Raw genomic sequence first — 22,961 nt, 5'->3', positions numbered from 1 at the left:
AATTTTGACAAATTTGACCCAAATTAAACATCCCCTGTGACTCAGACAAACGCACTAGAAGCGAGCTATTTTTCTGCAGTAAATATGGCTCACAGAGACCATTTTTAGCAACAGTAGTGTTAAAACTGTACTAAAATAACAAGTTTTGCTAGATTCCTGCCGACAAAAACATGTACAACTGTAGCGAAATACACAAATTCTCAACCTAAACAGTGCTTCGATAAAGACATTAATTTTGTTACGAAGGCAGAAATTATACTAAGAAGTAAAACAGCGACAGAAAACAATTGAACTGTCTCTGTTTATGATGAGAAGCTTTATTTTTGTAAATTTACAATTAAGAATGCTCATTTGCTCAAACAGCACTTACATGCAGTGTAGTAACGCTCGTTCTCCGGTCATCTCAGCGAAGTAAACCGACGAGTGGTCAGTGCAAAACTTGTTCTGATATTCTCTTCTGTGCTCGAAGTAGAACCAGTGGGAGTCGTTAAGTCTTTCTAACTTTTACGCTAGTTCGGGCAATCTTGCTGCATGCGGCTACAAGCCGTAAATAACTGTAGCTCCTTTCAAATTCAACCCGGCATTTCGCATTTTCATCCACAAGCTTTGAGCTCCGCGTTTCGTAATTTCCACTGGAAAAGTGCTCGTTTTCATGGGCCACAATACAGCCGGATTCCTCTGGACTATAAACCTTTACCTGCCTTGAGATCCGTATTTAAAAATTAACTTAAAAGCGAACTTTGAAGGCATCATTCTTCTCTCGAAAGCCGCTCAAACTTCTCGAAACTGAAAGCTTAGCTGAAGTCCAGTTTGTGATTGACAGCTGTCGCTTCGTTAGCCAATCAAATTATTTGAACAATTCTAACAAGGATTGTGATTGGCTTATTTTAGCGTGCTTTATCAGAGAACAGTGCACGGCTGATGCCACTTTTGCTCGTTTGGAAAATAAAGTTTGGTTTGAAAATTCAGCCGAATGCGTGGGGAAATTATCTGATTCTTTATCATAAAACCAATAAAGAAGCCTCGACTGTGCTCTGTTCTGTTGTAAAGCACTTAGGAAGCGGTAGAGCACTCAAGAAGTAGGGAAAAACACTCGACTACGTCTCGTGTTTTCCCCTACACTTCTTTCGTGCTCTACCGCTTCCTGCGTGCTTTACAACAGAACAGAGCACAGTCGAGGCTTCTTTATTTGTTAAATAGGCGAGAACCAATCAAAATGCGAGAATAACTTGGGTTATTATATAAAACTCGATAGAAACACAGAACTAGCACGAGCTGTTGACGTAATGATGGCGCGAGCAAAGAGAATTTACATTTTGATAATCAAAGTTAACAAGTTGTTTTCCTTTTTTACGTCGCGGTGTTTTCTAAAAGAGATAGAAAACATGTTCTCTGTGTTTCTATCGAGTTATAGAAACACTCGTGAAAGTTTGGGAGAACTCGAAAAGGCTGTGGAAACACTCGCCTGCGGCATTTCTCGTTTTCCCAAACTTCCACTCGGGTTTCTATAACTCGATAGAAACACGGTACATGTTTTCTATTTCTTAAAGAGAGCATGCGTGAGAATGTTATTACAAAGATTGTATTGGCACGTGACACATAATTGCTAATTTCTAAACTAATATTTAAAAGAACTGAACAGAAATTTGCCGTTTTAATAACAGGCTTGAAGGACGACTTTCTACTAAATATCAGAAGAAATGGTCTTATGTACGCGATCGAGCTTTACGACTTTTGTTTACATTTTGTTTGTGTACAAATTATTTTATATCTTGTTTGTGTAAGAATTGTTTTATATCCTATATCTTGGTAAGAATGACACTACAGGTATATTAATTGCATTCACCATTGTATTACTAGTAACAGGAACATCTCTTGAAAAAAGAATATGATTTATAATCTCCAAGGTGCAAGGGAAGCTACATTAAACCTAAATTACAAAATAGCAAATTAAATGGACGTATAAACGCGCTACGTTTACTTCAAACATGGACATCTTTAATTTTACCTCCTTGCTTGATCCTTAAGTTCCGCTTCCTTGGCTGTAATATCTCGAACGAGATCGTTGTTTCTATAAAGGAAAAATCAACCAGTGGATAACGTTTTGCAGAGTGTCGAAAAGGCAATTTTCGAGTTGCCTTTTGCCTCCGTTTCAAAATGAGTCCACGTGCAAGACTTTTCTTATGAAAATGAGTTTGATTTGCATGAAAATAAACTTACAGATGAAATGTATTTTTGTAACAATCAGTTTTGCACGAAGACTTGTTTTGACAGAGAGGTAAATAGCCGCACGAAGGTGGTCTATTGGCTCATCAGTACCAGTGTGACGTCACGTTTCGCTCAGATGAAATTCAAAGTAGCGCCCAAATTTGAGCTCAAAGATTGTGATAAAATGTTGAATTTAGTTCTTACAGTGCCTCTGAAAGAAACCTTCCTATCCTTTTTTTATTTGCTCAGTTTGTAGTTTCAAAGGTTAAGTTTCAAAACATGTTTTTGTCACCGCTGTTTGTGGTATATTTTTACAGGAGCCATAATCGGGGACGGAGACCGTAAGTCTTGGGATCCGCGCGCACCTATGATATGGGACATTTTTTTCTATTTTTAGAACAAATTGCGCCATCCTTACGTCATATATCCGCGCGGGCCCACGCACATGTCGGGGGCTCTCGCGTGGATGTTGTCACGTTGTGTGATCAAATGGTGAGAGTTGCGAGATTCTCTTGCAGATTTTTCACAGCGATGGCAGGGAATAAGGCAGGGAATAAGAACCAGGGCTCTTATATGTAGTTTTATGCTCTGAGCTAATGGAAAAGGTAAGTTTTTCAGGGTCGAAAACATGACTTCGATTTCGCGCTGTGAATGAATGCTCGCGCTGATTGTACGAGTAAGCTTTTGCGCTTGTTCTATAAAGAAAAGTTTTGTTAGAAAACTCCTTACTCTAGTATCGAGTTAATTTGTGAGTTTCCCAAACAATGCTTAATTATAACCAAACCCTGTTTTGATAGTATCTTATTGTTTCTGTTTGTTTGGCGAGTTTGTAAAAGCTTTTGAAAGGAAAGTCTGACGCGTACAAGTAGCTCATTTGCATAGTGCAGCGCGTGTACTTTCAAGTCCGAGTCGGTGTTTTCAATTGTCAACAAATCTTGACAAGATTTCTTTCGCTTTCTTTTGTGCCGAGATGCTGCAACAATTTTCACCAACGCCAAAAGGCTACTAACATCATGAGTGTTTCTTTAACATAGTGAAATTTTAAACTACGAAAATAAAATAGACAAGGAGTTTTGATAACTCAACGAACAAAATCGAAATCTTTATTCGAGTACCGTGACTATTCGAGTTGATTAAAGAAAGCTGATTATTTCTGCTGTATTCACATATTTTCAGCTAAGCTTTTAATATTCTCTCAAACATTTATCAACCTTAAACATATTTAAAAGCTAGAGATACATGAGTTCGATGTACGTTTTCACTCAAAAGTGGGGAAGTCCAATTTGTCATGTTTTACTGACTGTACAAACCACGTATCGGCGGGCGCTCTTATTCATCGCCAACAGTCAGTTTATTGGATTTTTACACAAACAAAGCTGAGCAGCATCTACAGCCATAAACTTTATTGTCACTCATTGGGCCTTAATAAAACATCGCACGTTGCTTACGATTCAGACGAATTTCAAACTTGCAGTTATTTTTTTTTTTTACTGTTCGGTCGAAATAGACTCTGGTGAAATCATCGGAAGCGTGTGGCAAGAGGAGGGAAACCTTGAAGTCCTGAAACGCTGCTATGTCCAAATATATCCAACTAGTTTTTTGCTGTGTTTTGGAAAAGCTGTTAATCTTCAACATATGTGAAACTTAGTGTGGAGTAATGTGGAGCCTTTGTAAAAAAAGCTGCGGAACACAACTTGGTCAGTGATATAAAGCGACACATAACTAAATTTGACACTGTCTTACTTCACTCAAACTGGAGCAACTTACGACGAAAACACTGAAGCAAAATTCCAACAGACATGAAAGTATTGAGTTGTGGGCCAAAAGCATCAAACATTTCGGGAACTTCGGACGCCATTTCCCCGCGCTACATCCGCAAAAATCCTCGCAACATGTACGCCGCAAGGGATGGCGCAATTTGTTGTAAAAATAGAAAAATTGTCCCATATATCATAAGGACAGCCCCAATACTAGAAATGGCACGCGCTTACGGTCTCCGTCCCCGATTATGGCTCCTGATTTTTGTTTTTTTGTTTTTTTGTTTTTTTTGTCAAAAAAATACTTCTTAGTCGGCGCGTCGGGTATGTTATGGACGGGTCAATGGATGAGTGAGTGAGTGAGTGAGTGAGTGAGTGAGTGAGTGAGTGAGTGAGTGAGTGAGTGAGTGAGTGAGTGAGTGAGTGAGTGAGTGAGTGAGTGAGTGAGTGAGTGAGTGAGTGAGTGAGAGATGTATGTATTTCACACCAGTCAGATTGGATCTACTATAAATAGCCAATCAAATTTCTTGTTGTAAAGGTAAATGGTATGTGAGAAGATTTGATCCCGATAGAGATCAGAACGGCCATATTCATTCTTCTATAAAAGAGGAGGAAGTATTCATATATTGGGTTTACTTCGACATTTTCTGTAGGTTAGGCTGAGGATTTTAGTTATGAACGAGATGAGCCTTGAGGTTTGAAACGGTTCATGAGTTAGTAGTATGCAAATGGAACGGGATATTTTCATTTTTAGTTACAAAGGTAACTTGATACTTTTGTTTTTCACAAGGCGTAAATTCAATTAGAGGTCACAAATCGTCGCTTCTAGTTCTTAGGACATGTTTTAGGAGACGAGACTATTTAGATTTGAAACGGTTCTAACGTTTACAATAGTAAGTGCGGGTAACGATTGTTTTGTTCTTGTTGCGTGAAAATATAACGAGATATTTTTATTTTTAGTTACAAAGTGTAATTTGACACTCTTGTTTTTCACAAGGGAGTAGATTCAATTAGAGCTGACGAATCGTCACCACTCTTTCCCATGAGATGTTTGCTATCTTTAGTAACAAATGGTAACTTAACACTTTTGTTTTTTATATGGGAGTAAATTCAATTAGAGCTAACAAGTTATCGGCTATTGTTTCCAGGATATTAAACAAAAAAGAAGCTTTCATTTCTGGATGGTTTTTACGTCTCTTCAGTAGCAGTTTAATAGTTTTATTTGATGACATTAATTTCAGTCCGATATTTTTAAAGGGTAAAAAGTATGAAAACTGTTCAAATGTTCTTTCAAGACTGCGTGGCACCAAGTTAAAGTGCAATTTAATTAAATCAGACTTTCAACGTGTCAGAGAGGTTTTTTCTCTTTCTTTTTATTTTCGGTGAAGTTGTGTTGTGTAAAAAGGGTAAACTTACGACTCCTATAAAATGCGAAAAAGTCTCTTAATCAACTTGAGTATTTTTGAGCAAAAATTTCTCTTGGGAGTTGGAAGAGCTATGTGATCGGTGAGTGAGGGAGTTATGCAATGTGCGCGTGTCACACCAATCACAGTGCGGGTCGTATCAAAGAACGAATAAAATTGCCTGTTAGAAAATAAGATGGTATCTACATTAATCTGGAGACGTGTCAGATTACTGTAGTTTGTTCAGTCAAACATTTTATGGCTTACTATTTAGCTATCTTACCATGACCGATGTAACATCGCATGTACATCATAAATTCCCAGTTTCTTTCTTGCTGTACATTGCAACCAAAAACACTTGTCAAATTAACCAAATCATTGCTGTAAACAGCTCCATGAATGCTTCTATCTCCGGCCCTTCACACAAAAAAAATAACTCTTGCACGCCTTGCGTGCCTATGTTTAATCAAGCTACGATGGCCGAAGACCAAGAGTTTCAATGGAAAGAACCGTTTTTAGCTGCCGAAATATCAGTTTTGGTGCAAAAATGGTGGTAAAATGGCCCATCATACCTATAATTGATCAAGGTCCCATTTCCAGGCTTTGTCCATAATTAACACCCAACTTTTTACAACAGCCAGAAAGAATATGAAATGCAAAAGGTAGCGAGTGTAAAAGGGCCGAGAAAAACGAAAGGAAAAGGGCAATGAAAAACTTCGGAACGGGCAATCGCAAAAGAAAAACAAAAATAAATACAAACAAATCCAAAGTTTTGAAAAGACAATGTACTCTATGGGGCTTACACTTTCAGCAGTTGTTCCTTCATTCTCTGTGGAAATTTGGATAGGTCAATTGTGTGTCAATCATCTTTGACGTTGCCATGGTAACCATCAAATTTCATGTAGGTCTGGCCAAAAATCGACTTTTTTTGAGATAATTCTGTAGTTTTTTCCATTTTTCTCCGTCAAATTGCAGAAATTCTTGAATTTGTAAATTTCATAAGCATTGTGGCTTGATTTTCGTTATTTCTCGACTTTTTAAGCAAATGGTAAAATCCAAGATGGCGGACTCAAGATGGCGGGTCAAGTGACGTCATATGACGTCATAACCAACAAAAATGGTATCATCTTGTTGAGCAGGCTCAAGGCTATCTAATCAATGTAAATTTATTTCGCTCTGCCTTAACGGAACGAAAATCCAGAGGGGGGCTCCATCCACCTTCCCTCCCCCCCCCCCCCCTTGTACCACGGTGGGGTACTAGCTAGCTGTACGTCCGAGGGTTAAGATGTCCTGTGAAAATGGCTCAGTACATCGCTAAATGACTGTATAAATCACAACGAGACGTAACACGAAACGGGACAAATCAAACAAAGCAGCAGATCTAGATACTGGCTCAGTACATTGCTAAATGACTGTATAAATCACAACGAGACGTAACACGAAACGGGACAAATCAAAGCAAAGCAGCAGGTCTAGATGCCGCGAACTTTGCTGGTTTCAAAGAGAATAACGTTAGGCTACTGCTACACGTTTTACTATTTCGACAAAAATTTTCAGTGTTTTGGACTACAGCGCTGATTGTTTGGGGGGTTTTTGACGTATCGAAAAACATAATTCCAGCGTAATGGGCATTGCAAAATCGTATAGAAAATGACCTGAAGTGAAACGCAAATTGCTTCGAGTTAGCGGGAGGTTCGATTTACCGAGGGTAAGATTACAATAAATGTGTAACGGAAATTCTGAGGAAATCGATTTTGGTTCGAGTTAGCGCGAGCTTCAAGTTAGCGAGAGTTCGAGATATCGAAGGTCGACTGTAGGATAGTAATGTGCGGGCAAATTGAACACAAATAGATTATATTTCCTAAGAGACATCCTGTCACCCTGAAATAATAATATATAACGTGCCTATCCTGAAGTGTATTAGTCAACTTTTGCAGATTCTTGTCTTTCTCCAACAATCTGTCAAGAAAAATGGATATTACGAAAAGAGGCTTCTGTGGATATGTGCGCCTTTTCAAAAATAAAAAATAAAAAAATCCCAGCATTGTTAAAGTCCGCTAATTGGCTCTAATCGGTAAGGTATGATGAGATTAGGTAGGGTAGACACAGGAAGCCTTCTCATACGTTTAGAATAATAAATAAGATATAAATTTACCTTCATTGATCGTGCCTTTCGTTTCGTGGCGACCACTTTGATTGAAAATACATGGTCAGCCAATGCAAGGTCTGGAACCCAAATGTTATGGAAATCGCTCGGAGCGGCGGGCGATAGGACCTTCCGAGAATTTCCAATTTCTAAAATTCTGCTCCAGACCTCGTTCTGGCTGACTCGTATTTAAAATTCCAATGGCTGACAAAACACAATCCAAGATCGATAAAGGTAAGTTTATCTTTTCTTCATATTCTACATGGACGTAAAGGCTCCTTGTGGGTAAGGTGAGGTGAGATGAGGTAAGGAATGGTAATAAGACAAAATAAGATAATTAAATGGAGGTAAGGTGAGGTGCGGTTACCATAAACTAAGGTACTGGTGAGGGGAGGTGAGCTGAGCGAAGCTGAGACAAGTAACTAGTAGATACTGCCACGATACAGATTAAGACTGTGATAAGGCCGGCAGTTAGGTAATAACTAAGAATTACCTACATGTATTATGCTCAAAATGAAGCAAAAATTGAAGCCCCACCAAAAAAAACGATATTTCAGTGATGTTCTGTTCCTAGAACACGCTTTGTTAATATTTTAACATTTCATAGTTTTGGTAGTTCCTACTTTGCTGCCAAACCCCATCCTTGCTATAAATCTTAACTGCGCATGTGGCTGAGCTGAAACTAATCCTTTTTGTCTAAGCATGATAACAAATCTGTTATTATCTCTCATCCTTGGACATGCTTGCACTTTGAGTGTTTCTTAGAGCTAATATTTCTGCCTTGTGCTCTTCGATAGTTTTCTCCAATGTTATAATCCTGACAAATACAACAATAATATATGTCTACTACTCTCGTTGCTCTTGAACTGACCGCTCTATACCGCAATAAAATGGTGTGATGTGTACCATATAATAAATTCTTTATTGACCAAGCTTGTGGTCAAGCACTGTTTGATATGGCTTACTTTGGTTCGTTTATGGACATCTACTGCTTGTTGGTCCTTAAGCCCGCAAAAAGATCTTGGCCAATATCCAGCTATCTTGACTCTTGGCATTGTTAAATCACGTTTGGTCAATAAGCCATGTTTATTTCTTTTTTTGTTTTCCCTACCGCCTTCTAAGCAACATGTAAATGTAAATCATATTTATAGTGGACATGCACTTAGCTATACAAGCGCTAAGCTTAACTTATTTACAGGCATGCCACTGAAACAAAGGAAACAAATATTTCAATTAACGTAACATAGATAAAAATCCCAACTGGCAGGAGGCAGACCAGTTGGCTATTTACAAAGCGTGACCGAGGATTTGAACCAGGGACTACCGAGAAACAAATCCCGCTAGTGGCAGGGTGGAGGGCTTGAATCTGGGACCTCCGGATTACACACCAGCGCCCTAGACCACTCGGCCGCGCTGCCTCCACAAGAGGCAGCCTGGGTTGAGGTAAAAAGACAGTTAGGTGTGCAACGTGGTTTAGAATAAATTAACACTGACTATTGTTGTGTTTACCATCCCACACTTGCGCATTTGTTACTTAAGAACAGCCTAAAGAAAATAACCCATGTAATGAATGGATGCATAATTACCAACCTTTCTGCTTTTACATCGTTATCTTTTAATAGAAATTTGACTCTTTTATCCAAGTCTTCTTTCTCCCTCCGTGCGAGTATCACCTTGTCTTCTTCACTTCTGTTAGGATACACAATAATAATAATTGTATAAACTTATCTTGTAAGTATGTGGTAAGTAAATCACTTGGTGAACTGAGTACTGTATTGCAGAAGAGACCACCTTAAGCTTGAGGAAATGGTAGGTGAAGCATGTACGCAAACTGACCAAAATCTGATAAGACTTAGACGTCACGTGTCAATTGCACCTTGAGTTTCCGCGAAAACCCTACACTTGCTGCCTACTTGTACATGTATTGAAATAATCACTAACATCGAATTTACAGTCAGTATGTTCCACGTTCGCATAGTAAGGGTCGCCAATGAAAAAGCGATAAAGTTTATAATAAATGATTCAGCGGTGTAACTCTGCAGAGCTTTTCTTACAAGGTTGTGTAAGCTGCAAAAGTCGCAAAGCGACAACACAATTAGCATTGAAATCGCCCCTCAAGACGAAGAAGTAAGCGTCTAAATCAACGCACTCATTTCAGTTACAGATTGCCGCTATCAGCTTTTGGAGCCGTGATTGAAGCATAAAGACTTAAAGTTTTCTACCTGCATTCACCCAACGTGTCTTTTGCCTTTTCCACTCTGGGAATCGTTTCAGGCATCTCAATTAATTGTTCAAGCATTTCTGGTAGGTCACACAAAGCTTCCCGGTTGCCTTTTAGTACGTCGATAACATCCCGGAGAAGTTTTGCTTGAATGACCTCCTTCCTTGCTTGCCCTTGCGTTTCTTCTTGGTTATCCGTCATTGTTCACAATTACTGCAAACTGCCATACGCAGAGCAAACTGAAATGTACGACGCTTTCAAAAAACCCTTTGGCCTTGACGATGATTAATTTGATATACATGTTGTTGTTTTATAATTCTAAGAAAGACCGGAAATAAATCACGTGGTCGTAAAATTTCGTTTACGCAATTTAAGTCTGCCTTTATTGTTTTAGGGCAAATTGTTCAACGGTTTCCGATTGAATCGCAGCATAAACATTGGTAATACTTAGCTTTCACCACGCCAAATCACCAAGACGAAAGGAAGTTAGCTTTCAATACTTTCATTATGCTAATTGTGATATGGGCAAGCTCCTTCGAGGGCAAAATAATTGTGACCTTTCTCAGCTGCCGAAGAACCATAAAAGTGTTTTGATTTATTGTCGAGCGTTCACAAAAGTACACGGCGTCTTTATAGCGTTCGGTACCTTTGCCTAATCTCGAAATCTAACCGCGATACTCATTACAACGACTTTCGGAGAAAGCGTAGCGAACTTACGAAAGCACTTCCTGAATTTGCACTGTTCAAAATATTCTTTCTTACAGCTACCGCAGTAGGCACATTCTTGGTTACTCATTGAAACAGAGTGTTCACCATTTGTTTCAAATGCGTCAATTTATTTTTGTTACCCCTGAAGTATATGTACCCTCTCCGTTCGACACAGACGTTCATAGTCTTCTTATGCCTCGTCACACACTCCTCCCTAACATGGATGGCGTGCGTGACGAGCACCCGCTTTTTGAGGAAAGATTGCGTGACCAGCTCAAAGAGCGTCTGCGTTGGAGTGTACACTTGAACTGATTATCGCACTGGAGCTTCATTTATGTAAAGAAAATCATTTCTGTACTAGCATGAGTTTATGTGCAAGGAATTGATTTCTATTTTATTGTTATTTTTTGTTTTTTATTTTCTTGGACTTGTCTTGTACATTTGTGCTCACTTCATATATGTGGATATTGTAAAGCGAAGCAGGTGCCTTGCATACGGTGACTGCGCCCGCAGTTCGAAAGCAGTAAAAACCGAGTTGACCTACTGAAACGACACGATAATAGTCTTTATCTTTGTTGCAGCGATCAAAAATAAAGACAATACTAAATTTTCTTCTTCTAATACCTGACTCTAAAATTTCTGGGTCAATTCAAATTCCAGGCCCACCGGTCATATGCAAAGTGAGGCTAGCTGGAATAAAAAAAAAATGAAATGTAGCCGTACATCTTTCGTTCTTTGCACCTGCTTCACACTTCTCAACATATATTTGCGTTGACGATGCGTTTGCGTCACACATGGAGCGTGGTTTTATGCTAAAGCCTACACTTTCGCTTAAATGTATTCTTGGGCTGTGATTTTTATATCATATATGTTTAAGAAAGTTACATTCTTAAAAATAGGTTCAGTGTGAGCATTATAATAGGACTTGGCAACAATACTAATGACACCGTGTTGCAAAATTACAATTCGTGGGACGTTTGTTTTGTAAGTAGATCCCCAAACTAGAGTACAATGGTTAAGGCATGGAGGTATCATTGAATTATTTCGCATACGGAAAGCAGATTTTGAAAGAAAAAAACTACATCTCAAAATTATTACTATGGATTTAGAAGTTTTATTTACTAGGCTAGATAAGTGAGACTCACCAAGTTGAGGTTTCATCTAAAACTACTCCAAGAAAGACCGTTTCATTTGCCAGTGCAATGGGTCTCTCATTAATAACAACATTAACGTAACTTAAATGCGTTTTTCCCCGTGGTTTGAATTCAATAAAATTTGTCTTGAATAAATTAAAAGAAAGTCTGTACGCTCTGAACAAATTTTATCGAGGGGTTGACCGCTTTCCATGATATTCAACAAATTGTGATCTCTCTTTCGTTCCAACCGGCCTGTTCGTTTAAACAAATCTTCAAAAAATGAATGGGGCTGAATTTAACGACACAGGAAAGATGCAAGGTAGAGTACGATGGAGGGTGGGGGGGGGGGGGGGGGCGGTGAGAGGGCAAGAGGTGAAAGTGGTGTAGCCCGCGTAATTAGCCCAATTTTACCAAGAAAAGAAAAAGAATATGATGCGTTCATAACTGCAGTTTTTTTGTTTTTGTTATTTTTGAAAGTAAATGTCGTCTTCAGCATCAAATCCCAAGGACTAAAACTTTCTCTTTAAATTTTTGGATTACATCCGTGTCTAACATAATACCTTCTCTGCAAAAAGTAGCATGGGAATGTTGTGCTTGCAGTGACTGCTAAGTTCCAAAAACGAGCCGATACGAGCTTTAAGGTGTGTCTGGGTGATGGGGCTACTTTGCAGATCGCCATCAAAGGTAGGCAAGGGAATCACGAAAAATCAAAGCTGGCGGTTAATGACGATCTATTGCTTCAACTAAACAATCTTAAAGTGCATATGACATGAAATTTTTTTCCCCATTGTTTCTTAGCCTGGTATGTATAAAAAACGATTTTATCCTTCAAACCAGGAAGAAACATTTTCAAACCTTTTTTTTGGTTCAAAATACGCGCTATCTGCGAACGAAATTGTCCTTTGTTCCGCGCGGCCAAAACGTCACGTGACTTTCTCGTGTGACGTAAAGTCGTGGACAAGCATCGAAACCAACATGGACGACAGTGCGGCGAACAGTGAGGCTTGCTCCGGTAAAAAGAAAAGAGGGGGAAGATACTGCGTTGCTGGAGCGCCGAATAATACGAGTTGTAAGAACAATTCTCATACTGTTGGAATCAGCATGCATCAGTTTCCAAAGGATCCGGTTGTGCAAAATAAGTGGGTGAAATTCGTCCAAAGGCATCGTGCCGATTTTCACGAGTCCAGTGTCACCAAGTACACATCGTTGTGTTCAGCGCACTTCGAAGAGTCGTGCTATACGCGGAAGATCTCCCTTGATCTTGGCAAACACTCAAAACAGAATAAAGTTTTGATTCGAGGATCCATTCCTACGAGGGATTCAGTTGTTCCCGAAAGAACAGATACTCTCACGGAACGAAGAAAACGCCAAGTACATGTAAGTGAACTAAACATAAGCTTAATTATCTCTTACGTACTTCTCGCTGCTTATTCGTAAATTTTTCCGGTCAGGTAATAGAGTGGTTTCTGTATTGGGATGATATCAATATTTTGACGGTATTACTCGCAAGCAACGTATTTTGGACATTTTCCGTGTATGAACTGGAATGTTCCTTCTTATCACAACGTGGTTGTCTTTATATTTTATGAATACAATTACAAAACCTGAGCTTGCATAATTACCAGCCTTTGATCCTCGTTTTTTTTTTTGTTTGTTTTTTTTTTATTCACGTAGCTAAAATGAAGCGCACTAGCAGAAAGTGAACCTGGTGCTTATAAGCGTGCAAAGAAGGACGATTCTGTTTCAACTAGCACAGCCACTACATGCCGTTTCACCAGCACATCTACGTATATTACAGCCTCTCCTCTAAACATCAGCACTGCTTCTTCTGTTAGTACCAGCCCTACTACCACCATCAGCACAATTTCAACATGTTTTCCTACTGGAGGAGAGTCAATCACTGTGACAACCACTATGTCCCTTCCTGATGCTGATTTTTCAAGCCCCCCATGTGACAGTGAACTAGCATCAACCAGTACAGCTAGCTCTACACCATTTTCAACCCCAGCCACTGCCAGGGTGAAGTGCAAGGAATGCATTGCTCAATCAAAAAAATTGCGTGGTGCTAAAAAGGGCAACCGCCGTCTACGAAAAAGAGTTGCTGAACTGAAGCAAACCATTAGAGAACTGCAAAGTGTGAGTAAAATATATGCTTCACAATGAATATTTGGAGCAGACGTACTGTATGTGGAAAGTTTGAATACATTCCAAAATGTTACTCCGTGTAAAATTTTCCAAGCCATCTTTTTTTTCATTTTCCATTGTTCCATATAATAATAGTAATAATAATAATTTTATTATGCCAAGCAAGGAAAAAGAAAAATCAAACTGGTTTGAAATTTTGTTTAGTTTTTGGCTACAAGGTAATAGTCACCTGTACACAGATCTCCAGCTTGTATCTGGTATCAATTTAAAGTTGCTTCGGTTCAAATATGGTTGCTAAGCCTTAGCCTAAAGTCACTTTTTTCTATCTGATATCATGTTGGATGAATGACCAAACTTTGTTTGACGTGCAAATTTTTAAGGAAATGTCTGAATTACACACACTATTAACTATTTGCCAAATAAATTTTGTTTGACATGGGTGCAACATACACATATATTTAGCATGCACCTTACAACTTCTGTAATCCTTACTTGTGTAATGTGTAATTTGGTGTATTCTAATTGGATCATAGGATTTTTTTAGTTACTGGGAATTTCATTATATTTTAGAGAGTCCTTGAAACTGAAGAGGACACTGAAGAGGACACTGAAGAGCCCCAACCAAATGAAACTGATCCACCAGTGGACACAGAGCCCATAGCTGATTGTGACAGTAGTGCAGAAGAACCAGAAGAACAGGAAGAGGATTACACATATGCTGCCATGGAAGAGAGTACCACTGAAAGTGAGTGTGATGAGGATGCAGAGGAGCTGTTCACAGGTGATGTCAGGTGGGAGAACAACAAGAGTTATTTCAATATTATTGAAAGACACACTGTACACTTTGCACAATGTATCACAGTGAATGTCACTATGTAGTATGCAGTGATACATGTACATGTTGTAATTGTTTCCTTGATTGTCTCTTTTTCAGGGTTGATCCCAGTATGCCAGAATACAGTCAACCAAAGTTTATTGTTTTCTATGGAATGCTCATGAACATCTTCACCTTGTTCTGCTTCAAGTGTAAGGAAGCTGCACCACCTGTGTCAATGAAGTGTCATGGGACTATGGTCACTGTGACCCAACACTGCCTTAAATGTAAAGATGTCTTTGAATGGAAATCTCAGCCCCTTGTGATGGGAAAATATCCAGGTGGAAATGTGCTGCTCAGTTTCGCCATATTAATGGCAGGTGCTCCAATAAGCAAAGTTTTGCTTATATTTCGTCACATGGGTGTTTCTGTTTATTCTGCAAGGACCTATTTCAGACATCAACGCCAGTTTATCTTTCCTACTATACTTCATTACTGGGAGTCTTACCGAGCTAAGCTTGTAGACAAACTGAAGAAGTTGAAGGAGGTTGTTTGGACAGGTGATGGAAGGTTTGATTCTATGGGTCATTCTGCCAAATACGGTGCCTACACCATGCTGTGCACAACAAACGTGAAAATTGTGCATTTTGAAGTAGTCCAGGTCAGAGGATTATACATGTATTTTTGTTTAGTTCTGGGCTCTTGAGTAGGCTATACATTACATACCAGTCCACATTCACTGTAAATCCAGTCAATAAGAATGCATGAGATCATTTCAAATTTCAGTTTTTGAAAATTGTTTATGTTGTGGCTCAACTTTTTCCATGGTTTGAAATTTTTCAAACTGGTATTGATTTTTCTTTTTGTTTGTTTTCGCTCTTGTTTTGATTAGCATAGTCAAGAACAAAAGACAATAAAAGTCTAACTGGTTTGAAAAATTTTAAACCAAGGAAAAATCTGAACCACAACATATGCTTCACTAATAAATTGTTATATGTTTTTGTTACTTAAATTCATGTATTGTTTCTCTTGCGTAGTGTTCGGAAAATACAATATATTTTTCATTTGTCTTTCCTAGGCTAATGAGACTGGTGGAAGTCAGCAGATGGAGTTGGAAGGATGCAAGAGGTCATTTCAGTTCCTCAAGCGGCTTGGTCTATCCATCCCTGTATTTATCTCTGACTGACATCAAAGCATTGCAAAATGGATCCGTGAGTCTTGTCCAAGCACGAACCATTACTTCGACATTTGGCATGTGGCAAGAACAATTACCAAGAAGCTGCTCAAGGCAAGTAAAGAGAATGGGTGTGAGGTGATCAGCAGTTGGATAAGAGGGATTAGGAAACATCTATACTGGTGCGCTACCTCTTCCAAACCAGGGTTTGGATCGCTCATTTCTGCTAAGTGGCATTCCTTCCTGTGACGTGTGGCAAACAAACACAAAAACCATCCTGATCCCCTGTACACAGAGTGCAATCATGGAGATCTTGAATGACGCAAATGGATCAAAGTTGGTAATTTCCAATTTGTTGTTACTTCTCTCCTGTAGAATTTTGTGGTATGCTGAACAAACAGTACTCTTACTACACTGTACAGTACTGTAGGAATTTTCATGAAATACATGTTTAGAGCTGTATCATTGATACTTGTACACATAGTTATGCATTTGTGATTATGTGCATGGAAATTCTACAGATTCTATAGATTTATAGAATTAGTTGATTGCTGTCTGGCTTTGTTTTCTTATTTGATTCATCATTAAAAGTGCCCATGTATTTTCTGCAACATCTCACATATAAGGTGAGTGTTTCACAGAGTTTGTTTTGATTTTTTACCTTGTACAGGCACAGTGGCTTATGAGAAGCTCCAAACCTTGTTGACAAACAAGACTCTTGTTAGTGATATCAAGAAGCTTTCTTCAGATGCCCAAACAAGCAGCCTAGAAGGTTTCCATGCTACACTTAGCCACTGGCATCCGAAGATGATTTGTTTTTCCTGGTTAGGAACATTTTGTAGGTGAGCCAAGATGGTTGAATACAAATGGTAACAAAGCGAAATAGATTAGACTTGGTGATGCAATGACACCGATTTGATTGCAGGTTATTTTGCTCAGAAGCTGGGCATGTGGACTTCATGTACATGTATTAGGCTTTTAATACATAGAATATTTATGCCACCGCTACCATCCCCATGATCATTACATGGCTGTTAAAAATTTGAAGTTGCAACTATAGGGCCATCTGCATTACACAACACATTGGATAAAATTGTTACCCACGTCCACTTTCACCTGTCCTCAGACCAGGACAGAGGTACCAATTTCATCCAAGCTGTATTAAACATCCTGTGCAGTGTACATGTTAATTGACTAGGTCCATAAGTTACCATTCGACTTGATGGTTTTGTTTATTTTCCCCCTTTCCCTTCTAGACATATTCTGGCAAGTCTTCATTTCAACGAAAATGTACAAAGAGAGGCACAGGCTGGAAAGAATGGTGAAAACTACTATAAAGTATCTTACCCCAAGTTCAAACTTGGGGAGGAAGTTGTGCGTGATGTTGCTTCTCCACCCACCTATGGTAAGTACCTTGGTATATTCTATTAGGTTTAAGTTTTGCAGCCTGAGTACACAATTGGAAGTTCCATTTGATCAATACTTGAGAGGATATACCAGTATTATGAAACCATTTTATGGAAATCATGTAAAGGTTTTAGATACAGTCAAGTGTCTGGATCCATTAACTGAAAATGAAAATCAACGTCACTCTGATTGCAGACTATGTGGAGGAACTGAAGAAATTACTGTTCAGCTTGCCCAAGGCTACATTGAAGGAGACATTTGACAGATTCGCGTCCAAGGCTCCTGAAACCCTAACATCTCAACTTCCTAACAGAGCAAGTAAACCAGAGGCAGTAAAGTCCTACAAAGAAAGGCAGAAGATCAGCACTAAGCTATTCCCAGCTGGTAAAATCTATCCCCATGTACAATGTATATTGATTTACACAAATTACCAGTTGGAGTTCTATTTCCTGTTTAAGTTCTGATACTGAATATAAGAGAAAAAAGAAAAACAAATAGAACTGGTGTTATTTTTATTTTGGTAAGTTAACATCAAGTTGTAATTCTGTCTCTGCAGGTGAAGAACAGAATGTATTGCAGGAGAGAATGCAACAAGCACAACCGACTTCACAGTCCAAGGCTTCTAGGAAAACACGAGTTAGCAGGAAGTCAAAACAGCCTGCACGAGGGCGTTCAAAAGGAAAGAAAAAGCGTCAATGAACACACATACTGATTGTTTGCTGAAGTTTATGTTGTAGTTTTATATTCTGTGCACTGAACAGTTTCCATGAGTTGTTTGTGCGAGCCTACATTTACAAATAAAATTATCTCACTCTGGGCTATATGAAAACTTAGAACATGCTTATTTTTTGTGCAAGTTACCTTGTAATGAACATAAGTATTTTTCATTACAGTTTTATTGTACACTGTATATAAGAGAGCCTTGAAAAAAGGTTGGTACCACTTTGAATTCTACCAACATTGTTTGGAAAAGGAATTTATCCCAGTCTGGGAGATAGTTGAGGACAACACAGGAAATTAATCTCACAATAATATGTGTCAGTATGTATGTAAAGATGTTATGGAACTAACCGCAATGTTATGCTGTATTATTACATTCAAATAAACTGGCATTATCTATATTACTGCAAAATTTATTTTGTCTCAAACTGTGTCACTTGCCTTTCCTAAAGAGAAGGTAGGGGAATTCTTGTTGTTTTTAGAATTCATTTCATTAAAAATAAAATAAACCATGAGGAGTGATTAAATAAATTTTGAAAATGTAACAATGCAGCAGAAACAGAAGATAGAGTGAAATGAGGGACACAAACTGCTTGCAATGAATTTTAATGTTCTCTCGACATGAGTCATACACATGACCTACATGAATAGATGTACCACACATCAGTCAGTTATGGGTATGACTATAGTGAAGGAAACTTGGCACTATTTCTGTGTACTTGTAGGAATGATTGATATTTTGCACGAATTTCACAAAAATTCTTCATAGGAAAAGGAGGCACAGTCTATTCTCGTTCCTGAGAAGTGGCATATCCTCTTGAGTTGTGTGATGGATACTTGGTCCTCAGGTTATAATAGACACAAGCTGGTAATGGTCTTATGTTATCCCAGCCCATATATCCACACATCCACCGTACAAGCCATCTGTAAGCAACACTTCTTACGAACCTATCAATGCAAAACAGGGCTACAATTAATATGACGATGTGCAAAGTGATATGTCCAAACCTTCAACCTCTCATGTTCGTTTAGAAGTGAGAAGTGCAGCGGCCAATGAAGACAAAAATGCTCGCAGAGATGGTAACCGCAGAGATCAATAAATTGTAGTCACGTCAGCAGTGTACGTAAATGCTAACAGAGTGTAGTGTGTTGGAAGTTTTTAGTGCAAAAATGAAGAAAAAGTCATAATCGCAATTCAACAATACATACTCGTTTTCAGTCACGTCAGTTCGTCGCCTGTAGCTTCTTCCATTCTTATCCCGCAAGAAGGGTGCAACTTGCAACAGAACAGTTCTGTTGGTAAGGGCCTCGTAGTCCTCGTGTTGGGTGAGGCAACTCAATCTTTCAATTGATCCATCGAAAGTTAGCTTTGCCCTCGCGACAAGAACTTCACGACAGCAACGAAACTCGAGAGCACTAACTAATTGAAGGTCGCTGCAGTGTTGACATTCGCACCTAAAACAAATTGCTATTTGCCGCTCGAATCTCGCCTCTAAAACTGCTGGAGTTAATCCATCGGCATCTACTTCGTCTTCCTCGTCTTCATGGTCGCCATCGTCACTTGCCACAGGTTCGTCTTCATACGGTTCGACATTGCCAACCACCTCAATTCCTTCTCCTCAATCGACTTGGTCACTCGAGTCCCCAGAAGACTCAGAAATGGTACCTTCTTCGGAATCGCTGGACATTTCGCAGAAAAGCGTTCTATAATCTATAGAATTAGCAGAGTGGCACTTGCTTACGACTGACTCGCCTCTCAGCCTCACACGTTCTGCAACTTGCGTGTACACAAAATTACGTCACGAAGACCGTCGCAACAGGGCTGAATAACGTCTGCGCATGTGCAAGATCTCATGGCTCGCGCTAACGCGAACGGCCTGGGCGCCATAACAAACCTCGAAAAAATGGCGGCGTTTTCAAAAAGTTTCGTATAGCGCCCGGTTTATGGTGAAAAAGTAAAGCCAAACTAAAAACGGTAGAAAGAAATCTTTACACTAGTTCCCTCGACCATTGGCCGGCACATACCTTTTTGTGCACAGGGGTTTAAAGTTTGTACAATTGGTGAAAACAGCGCGTGAACACGATAGATTTATCGAGGACCTCGGAGATGACATCTTTCGCCGTGTTTTGGATTTTATTTACGTCCATTCTATTGTTGTTTGGGGCACATGCAAAACCAAATGAGCGGACTTTCTGGTTTGTTAAGCGAACACGAGCTGGAGAAACATGCCAAGGTCGACTGAGGCGGTTTGACGAGGCCATTGCTCGGTTCGTGGACAGGAATTTAAGAGCGTAAATCCGAAAATATCGAGAATCGGCCGACAGAAGCGAAATAACGAATTTTTTCTTATTTCACCAAAAGAACCCATTTGGCTAACTGTTTTCGGAAATGACATCAAAAGGTTCGATTTCCTTTTCTTTTCTTCGAAATTTGCAAAACTTTAAGAATGGCTGACTGTTAGGATCGAGAAACGCCGGTCGATGTCCCATTTGACAAATCGCTCATATTTTGCCCAAAGATACCCTTACGTGATCTAATTCTAAAAATCATATTTAAAGGTTCCAGCGAATTTTTATTTTTCAGAAATTCGCGAAAATTTGAAAGCGCGGTCAAAGTGCGGTTTTTCGTGTAATAAAATGACCGAACTAAGGTGCGAGGACGAAGCGCTGCTTAAGTCTTAAAATAAACTCAATTGACTTCAAACTTCACACAAATGTGGAACAACCACTCTAATTTATTCTTCGTTTTAAACTAATCTCAGATATGTTGATATAGTGGTTTTCCGAACCATTTTAAAAACAGCTATGAAGCGTGTGAAAAATAACGGCAAAATATAAGTCATGTTTAACAGCATAAAAAAGCATCTGGTACCTCACTTTCCGATTATTTTACTTTACAGCCTTAAAATATCATTATTAAAGATATACCATGCCAAGTTTCATGCTCGAACTCGCAGTATTTCCCTTTGTGAAAAACGAAAATCTATGTCAATGTGTTGGGCGCAAATAACACAATAATTATGCACGAACCAGAGACAAATCAATTTCAATGGCGAAAGTAAAAGGCTATCATTAATTAGAATCCCGTCAATTCACTGCTATCAGTAGAAACATAATGTCCACTGCATAAAAACTGTTTTCAGACGTTTTCGAACCATTGCGCGTTAACTTTGTTTAATTTCGTGTCCGCCGTCATGTCTAGTTTGTCATCGCGTGTATTTCCTTAATGTCAAAAACACGTGAATGGTTGTCATAACAAACGCAAGAGATTTCCTGGAACCTTAATGTTTTCGATTCACCAAAACGCTTTAAGTTCGTTAAGACACAATAATGGGTCAACTTGGAATGGTTTTTAGCATCAAGGACGTTAAAGGACTGTAAATTAATCGAGTGGAAATATCTTGAAGCAAATCAAAATCACGCTCTTATTTTAATTTGGTAAACAGCCGATCTCCGTTCAAGTTCAAGAAGTCGAGAGGTTAATCCGGCAATGTTTACCGGTACAACAACAAAATCAAACCGAGGTCATCAAAAGTGTAAGTTTAAAAGTGTAGTGGCAAGTTCCAAATAAATTTCGCCTATATAAATTGGAAACAAGATGTGAAACGGTCTGACCCGAAACAAATAAACAAAATATTAATACGACTAATTTAACTCGAAAATGTTACAGAAAACATACCTAAAAGCCGTCGATTCCCCTCGATACCACTCCGCATTGCCTTAAAGAGCCCAAGCTTTGTGCTGTAAGAATCAGGGGCCTCATGAATCTGTATTTATTATATCGGCAACCATGCTGCCTGGCTGATATTCGAGACTCAGTAAAAGTTGTCACACAACCGTACGAGCAGCCCAGTCACGCTTTCACTGCTCTTGCGCAAATGCTCAACATTTCGCAATTTACATAAACCGACTACAAGTTTAAAGTAGTGACAGTAGATTGAAATGCCCTTGTTAAAGCTGTCCTATCGAGGAACAATTATTTCTTGTTTTTGAATGGCTCTTAGTTGTAGCTACAGTCGGGGAGGGGGGAGCCGGGGTATTCCCGGAAATTTCGGATATCTGTATGCCGTGGAAGATTACGTGGTCTCCAGCTCTTAACGCCAACACTGAAACACTAGATGATTCTCGAAGTATCACAGGGGGAACTAAGCTGAATAATTTTGAGTGTAGCTCCGCTGAGTCAATTAACCGTTGGCGCGCATATTGCATTGACCGTGGACAGGTGGAAAAACAGTTAAACCGGAAAAGCCTGTTGCACATTGTAATTTAGCGTTGTCCAACACGCAGTCGGTCTGGTTGTAATGTTAATAGTATTTGAGAGAATCTCAAGTTTTCTTTCGACACATACTGGGGTGACATACTACTAGATGGGCGTGGCCGGGAGCCACGAGTCAAGTCAGTCAATTTGCCATGCTTAACCGAGAAGAGTGATAGTGAGCCACTAGTGGAAGGACTGCAGATTGTCCCTATGTTTTACCCTAATAGGCCTCTGTGTTATTCTAATGAACTGATTCTGAGTTCGCTCGAGGGGGGTGGTGAGATGAGAGACCCTGGGAACGAGGTCGAGACGGTTCGGCCGTTAGTCTTTCCTCTTAAGTGCCTTCCTCCTCTACTCCCTCCCCTTCTCTACAAAAATTTAACGATCCTCCCCCCTCCGCCCCCCCTCCGTAAGAGGTGTTTGCTAAATACCGAAGAAGCCAAACACCGGCAGTTCCTAAGAATACTTCCGCCAAGTGCAGTTGTTAGTAAAATACTTCAGAAGGGCCGAGTTTGGAGCTTTTCCGCGCACGAGTGGGAGAGGTATATCTAGTCCCATGTCTGCGCATCCGCACAGTAGCATACACAGTTTCAGGTTCTTTAGGTCACCCTCCATCGCCAAGGCACAGGAGTCTTGCTGGTCGTGTACCAAAGGATGCTGGAGCTGGAGTATTTCTACAACTTCCTTTGCCTGACTAAAATTTCTCTCCTCTTCAGATGCCTGAACATGCATCTCATCAGGATCACTTTGGCGCATTGCGGCACTTAGGTGAGAGAAAAACTAGCACCTGAAAAAGACGAATATTATAAGGATCCTGGGCACTGCGCATTCCCGCGCCACCAGTTCGGCGTCAACCTTTCGGCC

At 39.5% G+C, this 22,961-nt stretch overlaps 2 protein-coding genes and 2 pseudogenes across 4 annotated transcripts in view; 2 read left to right on the top strand and 2 right to left on the bottom strand.

Annotated features, from left to right (window-relative positions):
- Positions 1-10,059, bottom strand: part of LOC110065148 (uncharacterized) — a 31,205-nt gene extending 21,146 nt beyond the window's left edge. Inside the window, exons 1-3 of the mRNA XM_089275986.1 lie at positions 9,737-10,059; positions 9,105-9,203; positions 2,009-2,071 (exon numbers count right to left, since the gene is read on the bottom strand). Coding sequence (XP_089132112.1) covers positions 2,009-2,071; positions 9,105-9,203; positions 9,737-9,936 — 362 coding nt within the window. The 5' untranslated portion in view covers positions 9,937-10,059. The remainder of the gene's footprint in view (positions 1-2,008; positions 2,072-9,104; positions 9,204-9,736) is intronic.
- A 2,416-nt stretch (positions 10,060-12,475) lies between these two features.
- Positions 12,476-13,383, top strand: LOC110065151 (THAP domain-containing protein 2-like). Its single transcript, XM_020772253.2, has 2 exons — positions 12,476-12,956; positions 13,254-13,383. Exons 1-2 carry the CDS (start codon positions 12,555-12,557, stop codon positions 13,260-13,262), a joined length of 411 nt encoding a protein of 136 aa, XP_020627912.1. The 5' UTR covers positions 12,476-12,554; the 3' UTR covers positions 13,263-13,383.
- A 110-nt stretch (positions 13,384-13,493) lies between these two features.
- LOC110065147 (uncharacterized) lies at positions 13,494-18,251 on the top strand (annotated as a pseudogene). The gene is made up of 7 exons (XR_016203065.1): positions 13,494-13,715; positions 14,295-14,515; positions 14,659-15,199; positions 15,617-16,052; positions 16,383-16,554; positions 16,969-17,117; positions 17,676-18,251. The product of XR_016203065.1 is annotated as an uncharacterized LOC110065147 (transcript).
- Positions 18,252-18,429: 178 nt separating this feature from the next.
- Positions 18,430-19,659, bottom strand: LOC110065162 (uncharacterized; annotated as a pseudogene). Its single transcript, XR_016203066.1, has 2 exons — positions 19,049-19,659; positions 18,430-18,787 (listed from the first exon to the last, which is right to left on the bottom strand). The product of XR_016203066.1 is annotated as an uncharacterized LOC110065162 (transcript).
- Positions 19,660-22,961: the final 3,302 nt, after the last annotated feature.

This window comes from Orbicella faveolata, unplaced genomic scaffold, assembly GCF_042242905.1.
Source record: "Orbicella faveolata isolate gen_17 unplaced genomic scaffold, um_ofav_v1 contig_4, whole genome shotgun sequence".
NCBI classification, from domain to species: Eukaryota; Metazoa; Cnidaria; class Anthozoa; order Scleractinia; family Merulinidae; genus Orbicella; species Orbicella faveolata.
This window is presented reverse-complemented; position numbering and strand designations above follow the sequence as displayed.

Bases quoted from the DNA above. Each gene is read 5' to 3' on its own strand.
- LOC110065151 (XM_020772253.2), top strand. From the start codon at position 12,555: ATGGACGACAGTGCGGCGAACAGTGAGGCTTGCTCCGGTAAAAAGAAA.